This window comes from Seriola lalandi, unplaced genomic scaffold (genome assembly GCF_002814215.2).
Source record: "Seriola lalandi dorsalis isolate HSWRI2012SDOR001 ecotype SW California unplaced genomic scaffold, Sedor1 jcf7180002054945, whole genome shotgun sequence".
NCBI classification, from domain to species: domain Eukaryota; kingdom Metazoa; phylum Chordata; class Actinopteri; order Carangiformes; family Carangidae; genus Seriola; species Seriola lalandi.
The window spans coordinates 778112-789741 of NW_019525496.1; the positions used below are offsets into that span (position 1 = coordinate 778112).

An 11630-nucleotide genomic window follows, 5' to 3' on the forward strand; every position below is an offset into this window, starting at 1 on the left:
ACTCCAGCGCAGGGGAAACTTAACTCCCAGCTGTCTTCCAACCCTCACACTTTATTTATCGTGCAGAAATAGGCTGGGATCAATAGTTTTAATCTCGAGTTAAATGTATTGACTTTGCCCCCCCCTCACCCCCCACCCCCACCCCACACCTGGCCATTGACTTTCTCGTGTTTACTTCACGCACCTTCAGTCTACAGATGCAGCCATTGACCCCTACTGTCAGGCAGCCAGTGTGAGGGTATCACCTGGGAGGAGTAAGGGTTAATAGCTTAAGAGATACTCTTCTTGATGCCACTTTTCTCAACCGGGGAGGTGTTACTCCCACTCAGGGCAGATTTTCAGACGAACTAATACTGACAAACCCGTCATGAGCAACTACAAACACAATTCAGTTCCGAGAAAGAGGCTGAAAACTTGCTTGTGCTGTGTGAGGTCACTGAAAGAGAAGTTGGAAGCCAGAAATGGCTTTCACGACAGGTGTGGTGATTGAGGCTGAGCCCATGACCCAAGCAATGTCCCGGCAGCTCCATAATGGCACTTTAGTAGCATGAAGAGCACCAGCTCAGTCTTCAGCTACAGAGACAGACTCAGGGTTCAACAATAGATGACGATAAGAGATGTAGGTAGCGACACCAGTGCTTAACAAACTTGTCTTTAAGAATATCTCCTCTGTCTGTGCCCATATTGTGTAACTACTACCATTGTTGTACACTATATCTTTGAGATCTATGTCACTTATATAAGGCTGTGATTTTACACGTGTCTGAGCTTGTGCAGTGGGCCTTAATGTATGAAACCCAACCCGTTAGCGCAAACACACAACACATCAGATTACGATAAGGAAGACAGATCTGCACACCTATTAGAGGTGTGAAATTAGACCTGTAATTCTCTTATTTCTAATTTCCTGGTCTTCATCAGGAATTTCGTTTTGACCAAAACATCCCACAATGAGCATTGCACTTATTCAAATCTGACTTTTACAGTCAGATTTGTGGTGAGATTTACTTTGTTTTATTAGCACACTAAATTTACTCCAGTCTCCATGATTTTTGACTTGATTAAAAAAAAAAATTCAGTTCGTATCAGGGAGTTGTTTTTTCACAGTGAATCCATACCTTCAAATTGATTAAATACACACATATAAACAAGGCCAATAGTTTAATGACATATGCATATGTGCATAACTTCATTTTCTTTTAACATTCCTTAAAATAACCTGTTTCACAATCTAAATTTTGTGTTATGTTGTAGTCTATGACAAAAGAAATGACTTTTTCTGGAGCTCCACTGGGGTTTACATCCAGCTCCACAGCACAACCCCTGCAGCCGCCACTGAGCACTAACATGGAGGAGGACCCCATCTAGTGGAAGCAGGTGTGAACTACTCTGACTGAGAAAACAAAGTGTGTGTTTCTTACGGTGAAGACGTCCTCTGCTTGGAACTGGTTGTCCACATAGATGCAGACCCTGTCATAGTCTTTCATTTCTTCATTGGACTCGATGCTCCTGGAAACAACAGGCCACAACAGATCGATCATTAGGCAACGGAACAAAAAAAAAAAAAGCTTGTTCCTTTGGATGTAGAAATGAAGATATTTGACGATTAACTGATTAGTCTGTCGCCAAAAAATTAATCTGCAATGATTTTGATAATTATTTCATAATTCTTAATTCAAATGTAAAGCATTATTGCTTTAAAATGTTTAAAGCTTCGCTGGCTCTAAATTCTCAAATATGTCAGCTTGGGCTTTAGGGAATTGTGATGGGATTTTTCAGTTTTCTGACATACTTTATATTGAATGATGGCTGGTTGAGACAGATAATTATATTATTATATATTATATAATATTTATCGATAAAAATGCTTTTGGATCCAAGAAATTTATAAAGAAAGAGACAGGACTATCCTGATTAGCAGTGGTGATAAAATCAAATACACGGTGAAGGGAGAATATGACTTTCCAGGCGAACATGGATTGTGATCAACACATTAATCCTACCGGAAAAAGTTGTCTGCATGGCCCATGTTAACCATGTAGTCCTTCCCTCCCACCTCCTGGAAGTGCAGGGCGATGAACTGTGGCTTGTAGCTGTGGATAGTCTGTAACAAAGCACAGCAAACAGGTCTTACATTACGGTGTAACGAGGAGTGAAGAGGGTCGACACTGTGTGTTACAGGATGAAGTTAACGATCCATTAGAGGTCATGTGGAGCTTGACTGTTACTGTTAGTCTCTGCACTCAGCCTGATGTGGCTGTGTTATCAGTTATCAGCACAGTATCTGTTTTCTAGAGAACAAGGAGCAGTGTATGGGATGTCACCAGTGTGATGATGCCGGAAGCCTATCAAAGTGGGCTAGAACCAACTATGTAACACAATTTATATTTGGCTGAACTGCACCAGACTGTCTACAAAATGCAAGAGAAAATTATGACACTGTCAGGAATGATAGTAAATGGCAAATGTTTAAAACTGTGAATTATTGATGCAGGACCCAGGAGGCCCAGACTTACCTTATACAATTCTTGTAGCCACTCACTTTGAATTTCACCCAACTATAAAATGACAAAGAGAAAAATCATCAAAGGCGTGCAATGTTTCTGGAGGAAACTGTACAAGATCAAATATTAAGCCTGCATTCATTTAATTTTGGCCACCTGGGGGCAGTGAAGCAACCTGTAAGCATAACATTAACATACAGTATCATTTCCTTATAAAGATGTTAGGGCAAACATGTTAGCAAAGAGTTGCCTATTAGTATATCCAGCACATATGAAGCAAGATTCGACCTGAAGTCCGATATTCTCTCATTTAGCTCTGTTTTGTTCTCTGTTATCAACTCTTGATGTGCAGCTCTTTGGCTGTGGATGATCGACCATGCTCAACAGCTGTAGTGACTTGTGGAGCCCCGAAACTGATCAAATGCAGTAAACAGTTATCAGACAAGTCTAAAATATTACTGAATATATCAATAACAACACTATTGGTTAAATAATTTTAATGATTAAACTTTAAAGGTTAAAGAAAGTGACCCCAACCTTTTTTAGCATACCCCAACTATGTTAGCATAGGTGCTAGGGTTTTTTCAGCAGCTGCTGCATAATTACACAATTATTAAATAAATAGGGAAACAAAGTTTGCTGACAACACCAAACCCCCCACCCTCCCAAAAAATGTTTTTTTTTTTTTTTTTTGCGAAGACCACTTGTCAAATTTACACTAGGTTTTTAATTATTATTCTCTCTATTTATTTAATAATTATGTAATTATAACAGTCATCACAATGTTGACACTGAACAAATACTGAAGGTCACGGTTCAAAAACATAGTCTATAAAATTAAATTACTAATATGATATGAAAGAAAGTCATATGACTGGAAAGAAGACGTCTCACTCTGTTTGTATGAACTAAATGAACACATTTGTGCTTGTACAGAGGTGTTGTAGAGTGGAGCTTCCCTCTTAAACTATCTTTGACAAGTGCTAATTGCATGTAGAGAGCACACAGGCCGACAACTGCCAAGTTTAATTTGAGCCGGACATCAAGTTACTGAAGGAATTAACATTAATAAGTGACAGCTGAAAAAGTAAAACATTTTCAGTTCATTATGAATCTATGACGGGACTAATTAGACTGTGACAGAGGACGTTAGTTGAGTAGATGATCCTTCAATATGGCCCAAAACACATTTGCATTCACACTGCTAAAATAATGTGGTCTGGGTGATCAGATCTCAGATGCATCCTCAAAGCGTCTTGGGCAGGTTCACATCTGAACTTAGAGCTGTCCACTTGTGATTGGTTCACTCGAGACGGATGTTAATACCATGTCTGAACAGGGCCTAAGAGATAAGGTTATATCATTGGTCGGCCGGCTGAGAGTTTCAACATTAGTTGTCGCTTTTTCAAAATGATTTGGTGCCAACAAGAAGAGTTGCTATATTGCCCCACGAGCACGAGTTCGGGTATTGCTGCGCAGACATACCTCTCTATGCTGATCACATGGCAGCTGACTTGAATAAGCTTTTAACTTTCTCTCTGAGTGACGATTTTAAAAGTACATATAGCCGAAATCACAGCACAGTCTTTGTCTTTAACTTATATATATGGTGTATAAAATCAGGATTTTAGCAGTGGAGAGCAGCAGTATTATTTGCTGTATTAGAATACTGTATATGTGAATGCAGAGAGTAAGGAGAGAAAGCAAACAGATGAAGGTCTGAAACCGGCTGACACAAGGCAGGATGCAAATAGCCTACGACGCGGTCCAGCCATTTACTAGGTTTTGACCTAGTCCTGCTTTTTGGTGGCAAACATTTAATCATTAATCTCCACCCAACATTTCCCTTTTTACATATCAGTGGAGCAATTTCAGCTGGCAACCTAGCTGCAGGTCATTTCTGTCATAAAATGGCACCAGCCATTGCAATGCTAATTATCCATATACCTATATATACATAGACCTACTGTTGTAGCATCACTGAATATACTGTATGATCATTTTAGCTGGCAAGCTAGCCAAAGTTAAATAGCTAATGCTCAGACACTTCTATCTTCTAACACTGTCTCCATCTTTTAGAGTCAATCATACTAGTAAACTTGCTCTGTAAATCAGAAGGGAACTTTTTCATAAGCAGCCAGGTGATAATTATCCGTGGCTTTGTCAACACAAGCGACATTTACATTAAGCATTGTTAATACAAAAACTGTAGATCAGCTTTAATTATGAAGTCCAACTCCAACTGCACAAACAGGATACAGAAAAGGAATGTGTTTATCAACTAAAAAGATTAATCACAACTTATGGGTTTAAAATTAAATTGCTAGCTAACAGGAAAAAACAGGTCAAATAGAAGTCAAGAAGTCATGAATCACTGACATGAAATACTCTGTGCTAATATTAACTCTGAGCAGGTTAAAACAAACAATAAGGGTTCTCTGGAAATATTATCCTGTGTGTTCCATCGGTTGTGTGTTCCAGGATGTAGACTCATTCAAGTTTAGCTGCACCTGTCATAATCTGGCCACCGTCCACACTTCATCCCTGAAAGGTGCGTTTAATATTGCATGGCCACTTGACAGTTGAGTATAGGCTACTGTAAAACATGTATGAGTAAAGCAGGCAGATAAACTTAACACACAGCAATGTGTCAAATATTAGCAGATCCTTCCCTGTTTGGAGCAACAGGTAGACTTCAATTTACACTGTAGATGTCGACGCTGCACTGGACAAAATTTGCATAGAAGAATAGACCGATTTTGTCTGTTTAAGTGGGGTTTCAAGTAGATTTGTTCCAATCGAGTACTACTATCGGAAATGCCTCTGATACTCCTAAAATACATGATCGAGTACTGGTGAGTACACAAGTCTATGCACCGATCCAAAACCACATAATTTATTTATAAACTTTATAGTTTCACACCAAGATAAAACTACAGTTTCCCAGGAAATACTACGAATATACAGCTGTGAAAAGGTTTTATGCCTCTGTGCCCGCCACAGCCAGGGCCGGAGGCATTATGTTTTCAGGATGACCGTCTGACCGTTCCATTCTTGTGACTCGAGCATGAACTGATTAGTCTTTGGCGGTAGGTCACTGTGACTTTTTTTTAGCCTCTTGAATGTGATATCTCAAAACCACCATGAGGGAATTTCTTCAGATTCAGACAAACATTCACTTGGAGTCAAGTCAACTAAACTGATTAGATTTTTGTGTGCCAACATCAAAGTTCAGCGTCACAGTGACCTCACGTTCTTGTGAATGCGATGATATATCAGGAACAACATTCTATATCCAGCCGGTCAGAGGACAGCTTCACTGTTACACGATAATGTTCTGCAAAAACACTTCTGGCCAACATTCAATGCTGTAACTCAGGAAGGGGAGATTGTGACCGAATTTCCTGTAACTTGGCTGGTTGGCAGAGGCATACAACAGCAAGGCAGTTATTTTACATTTTTTAACACAATGGTATTGGATCAATACTCAGTATCGGCCAATATACAAGTTCAGATCAGTATAGGGAAGGAAAAACGATCTTGAGATTCAGTTTATCAGTTACCTCCTCATACAATATTGCCTTGTTATCGTAGCTTCAGATATTATTATCTTCAGTGGTAATATGAGGAATTAGTAAATTTATTGAACTATGACAGAAAAAACAACCTTGACAGGTCTCCATGGTGGGTGTGATGAATATGACTGTAAAATAAAAGGTTTTGTTCCGACGGTAATATAGCTTATTGCATTTCTGACTTGTCCCAGAGAATCCTCCCTCAGTCTAAAACTGGATTCTCTGGCCTTTTAAAGGCAATAAGCAACACATCAATAAACAACTGCCCCGTAAACTAAACTCTGGCATTTGCACATCGTTACTTACACACCAGCGCCAAAATTTGGCCGTAGTGTAGTTACAGGGTCACGCACAATCTTCTGCGAAGCCAGCTGCATTCATGCCACCCGAGAAATGGCTTTGCATAGTGTATTTGCATGGCAGTGCAGCATGTGTGACTGCAGCTCAGCCATTGTGACGTGAAGGACTCCTCTCACATGATTTTGGCAACTAACACAGCCTGTAAGCGCTTATGAACACAAACACAGGGCAACCCTGATTCATTTATACGTAACTGTAACATGTTTTAAAGATAAAGTTCATACAGTAACTATACTCACAGTGCAACTCTGCTTGCTTATTACAACTCAGAGAAATACAGTACATTAAAAATGAGATTGGGGAAATCCTAAAAGACATAAAGAATTCCACACTCGCAATCGAACAACAAACACATCTCCCCATGTGTGGAAAAAAATGAGCCCTGTGCCACGCAACAAGACCAGGCATGTTGATCAAGAGATGTCCTAAGCGGGCTTACACAGCAGCACTGTTCCAATGAAATTGATAGCCATAATGATTAAGCATGATGATTAAGGAAAGGCTTTGTTGGTCCAAGCTGTTTAATAGTTCTTGGGGAAATTAGCTGATATGAGTCCTTGGCAATATTGCGTTCCCATAACTAAGACTCTTGCAGATGATCAATTGTCTAACACTATGTAAATAAATAAATAAAGGGAAAGATTGTGTAATAAAAATATCTACCCACTGTAACTGAGTCTACAAATAGTCATTATACAAGCTACAAGAAACAATAGATGCAATCTCCAAGGTACTGCTATGGTGACCATGGAAATGTGGCACAGAGCAGCCGTTAAGAGTTGACAGTCTCACTGCTCTGACGGGACACTCGGCTACTCCAATACTGTAAAGCTATAGGATTTATCCTGTGATGTGCTTAAGGTCTTGTTCTTATCCCAAAGGCTGAGTGAACGTTTAGGAGTGTTTGTTTATAGAAATAGAGGGGCCAAAGTAAGTAGAAAAAGCTCAAGTCCCCTGGGAAAGATATTCATCTGTTTACATATCTCCCACAATGGGATCTAACATGTTTTCATTGCAGCCAGATCGGGCAACCGGAAACATGGTCCTGAGCCAAATTTCCATGAGTTTAAGAGCCTTCCTCCCTCCTTTCGTCTAAAAGTTTTGTCAACCCAGCCTAGGCCCAAACTGAAAACCCTTGGATATTTAGCCAAGTGTTTAGACTACAGTCAGAACTCTTTAATCCCTAATTAAAAATGCTCTTATTGTGTTTCCTTAAAGATACAAACATCTAATACAAGGCAATAAACTACAACTTAAATAAAATAATGTAAATATAGTGATACCACTGAAGCTGTAAATGCTTTATGATAAGGATACTGTAAACTGACTGTTGAGTGACACAGATCCTTCCTGTACTAACATTCAAGCCGGTGATTTTTAACAGGGATCGACTGCACACAGTTAGGGGGGATATAAGAAATGAGAACAAATTTATCAAGAAGTAGCCTAAACATGGGAGTCAAGACATCCGGTTTTGGTCTACATGTGACATGTGAGGACGGTCAGATTCTGTGACTGTTATTTAAATCTTTCAAAACCTTTATTTAACCAGGAAGCCTCATGTAGGCTAAAATGTTCTTCCCGTGACAGGTAGCACCAACAGACAAACACTTTTCCTCATAATTTAAGTAATTCTTAAAGAGTATTTTATTTAATCTATCTATAATGGCTTTGAAAATTAAATATTTAATTTAACACTTTACATATATGTTTAGGTTTTGACACCTGTCAATATGTGGTGAACAATTTTCAGTATCACAGTATCCAACAGGTCACAGTCTACGCTGACTGTGAGTAGGTCACGTGAGGCGTGAAACTTACTTTGGCTCGTGCCTTTTTTAAAAAAAAAATAAACGACAGAGGATGAATACTATTGAGCACATGCTACTGACAGCTGACAAAGAAACACGACTGAGTAAGTCGACTGTGAGCTATTAGATACATAATAGCCTACAAATTATTATTATAATGAGAGTAAAAGGCCGTTAAGCGCGTGAGACTTGAACAGACTTTGCTACATCCTTGTATCTTGTTGATGTAAACTAGCAATGGAGCCCATTCAAGGTAAAAACCTAGCCTACCTCTTGTTCCCTCGTATTTATCTGTCAGCCTATCAGCATTAAGTATAATCGTCTGGCAGCGCTACCGCCTGGTGTAGTTTTAATTTCACTCTTAACAGCCTACTTACATTGTCAAAGAGTGACCCGACATTTGCGGTGACAAGCAGCACATCAGTGAATGTTTCCATGTTCACGATCCGCGTTCACAAACAGTCCGAGGAAACTCCGCAGCGTCGCCAAATGACGCGTGCCCAGGGCCTGAGACAGCTTCTCTCCAGGAGCTTACAGAGGCTTTACTGTGAGAGCCCGAATCGCGTCTACAACCGCTCAAAATTACACCAGCATCTCACTGATGACACCGTGTCGCTCCTGCTCCAACTTGTCTGCTGATGGCGGGCTGTCGTAGTATCAGGTTGTCATCATACACCGGAGCGGAGCTCATATCCATCGTCGAGCCGAGGAGGAGCAGATAAGTTGTTTTTACAGCCTGCGTGCGCGGATTTCCGCCTCCCCTCGGTTAATTGGACTAGTGGCTTCTTAGCAGACTTAAACCCGGCTGGACGGTGCATCTGCTGCTGCTTTGACAAACCGCTCTGATAACCGGACCAGGCACTTACATACAGGCGGTGTTGTGTTGTGTTGTGTGTTGCCCTGCGCTGCTCCGCCCATTGGCTGTGAGCAGTCAATTACTGTCTTCCTTATGTTCTGTCAAGTTTATCACCGCTGAGCAAACGTGGCCATCAAACTCGTCAAAATTCAAAGTGCTCCGAGGGAGATCCTATAATGTTAGAGAGTCACATAGTCTTGAGTATGTGGCTTCTATTACTAATTAGCCACTTTTCTTAATGCATTGAGCACTATACTATTAGCCTACCGTAATAACATGAGATGACATAAAATGCCATTGTACATAATAACTTGACTACCTGAGGAAATACCTGACAGCTCTCAACTCACCACTCAACATACCACAGGCTCATTGTGTGCTGTCTCAACAGGAAGTTAGTCATTTTCTTTTTGTAAAACTCTTTTCTTTTAATGAAATATGCTCCCACTAAAGGCAGCTTGCTTTCACTCATTGAACCGTTCTTGTCCCTATCCTGTTTTACAGCTGTTCAGCACTGAAACATTATATTACAGGTGGGGTCTTATCTTTATCTATGACTTTGCCTTAGGTGTGTGCTCACCAGTAATCATTGCTGTTACCTTTACTTACATTGTAACAAATTACAACAACAACAAATGACCTATGGGAACAGCCTGCCTCCTACAGCTTCTAGTCATTGCAAAAGCAGAGTAACCACAATATTTTACAACACAGCCACAGTAGCTTGTTCTTTACCCAGAGCCGGAGCTGTAAAGCTCTCATTTTGAGTAGATGGATCGGTGCCATCTCACTGTCTGAGCTCCAGCCCAGGGTAAAACAAAGACTGCTGGGGGCCTAACTCTGGCTCTCCATAGTGCTGTTAGTGAGCTGTTCAACCATGGCGAGGTTTACACAGCCAACCTTTTGAGCTCCTCTCCCCGCTTCCTCTTACTCCTCCTCTGAGCACTGTGTGCTTTATTCACCAACTTCAACAGATCCATTTGAAAGTAACGCAAAAGAATACTGCCATGTCCATCACTGGTTCGGAAACAAAGACAGTTAAAAGGGAAACCTCTCTGAAAGGAGACTGAGGCAGTTTAATCCAGCCAGGAGGACAGGCCCTGGGTATGGATGAGGCAGCTGCAAAAGAATCAGTAATATACATTCATGGAAATAGATCTTATTTAAAGACTCCATTCTAACAGTCAGCTAAGGGAATAAATGCAAAATACAGTGTTCAAAGTAAAGCTATCAACCTTCATGCCAGATTGAATATTGTAGCTTGGTGCCCACTGGAAAATAAATCAGACAGGAAATGTTACCAGAGTCCTGACTTGCCTGCCAAGAATAGCAGAGAAAAGCTACAGCTAATCAAGGCAGGACTGTTGGGAGCAAAAACATTACATTACAGAAATATCAAATGAGGATTGATTTGATTTTAAAACAGTTGGCAGTAAAATAAATAACCAAATCTCTTAAATGAGATAGGCGAAAATGGAGGCTCTAAAAACTCTAAATCAGTGGTTGTCAAATTAGTGTCTGGGGATCCCCAGGGTCCTTGAGGGGCATTCCCAAGAAAAAGGCGAATCATTTATTTGCACTATAATTCCATCCACATTGACAGGATGCATGACTATTTTGGCCATGAGTTTCAAAACTCTTTCTGTAATAAAACATCTGAAAGCAAAAATCTTATCAGATGAGGGTCCGTGGCATAATTTGTGTCAGCTTAGGGGTCCTTGATGTGAAAAAGATGGAGAACCACTGCTCTAAATACTACATTATTAAAGAAGTATTATGTTTGTTATAGCTGTACTTACTGTAACGGTTCTTAAAAAATGTTTTTTATCTTTATCGGTAGAAAATTCCTTCAACTACTGTAAAGTTACTCTAAAGTGTATCTACAATATTATACTCAAATCCCCACATTCACCTGACAACCATGTCATGGGGTGTAATCATGTCATGTCCTGTAAGAACATGCTTAGAAACTTTGCACCTGCAGCACGGGAAAACAAAGGTGACTGACGGTGTGAGAAATGCACACAGAAAAAGAAACCCTCAAGTCAACTGTAGAGTCACATTCTTGAACATTTATTTTGATGAACAGTTTTGACATGATCTAAATGACTATCCCTGATAACAGCAAACTAGAGGGAGGAAAGCCTCAGTGAGAAACCCAAGAGGCTGTCCACCATGTTCCTCAGCCTAACCGGGAGCCACTCTGACTCTCCTTGAAACGTCCTCGAAGAGGTTGCCAAGTAGGAAAAAGATCACTGATGAGGGGGAAATAAAGACAGAGCTTTTAGAGTTCACCTCAAATAAATTAGGCGATATGGTTACTGCACAAGCAGGAAGCCGATGGAAACATGATGGCTGTTAGGGAGTGTAATAGGATGAGCATGTATCAACTAATTGCAATTATAACTGTTTTAGTGAGAAAACCAATTGTGATGTTCATCATCCTACATCACTGTTAGTGTGCCATGGGCCTTAAAGGGACAATGCTAAAAGCATCCAAAATAAATTCTTAATGAATGGACTA

General features: G+C 40.2%; 1 protein-coding gene across 1 annotated transcript in view; it reads right to left on the reverse strand.

Annotated features, from left to right (window-relative positions):
• The window catches only part of inpp5l (inositol polyphosphate-5-phosphatase L), an 18873-nt gene extending 9741 nt beyond the window's left edge, over positions 1-9132 (reverse strand). Inside the window, exons 1-4 of the mRNA XM_023394112.2 lie at positions 8628-9132; positions 2517-2558; positions 2004-2104; positions 1422-1509 (exon numbers count right to left, since the gene is read on the reverse strand). Of these exons, the coding sequence (XP_023249880.1) occupies positions 1422-1509; positions 2004-2104; positions 2517-2558; positions 8628-8687 (291 nt within the window). The 5' untranslated portion in view covers positions 8688-9132. The remainder of the gene's footprint in view (positions 1-1421; positions 1510-2003; positions 2105-2516; positions 2559-8627) is intronic.
• Between the last annotated feature and the right edge of the window lie 2498 nt (positions 9133-11630).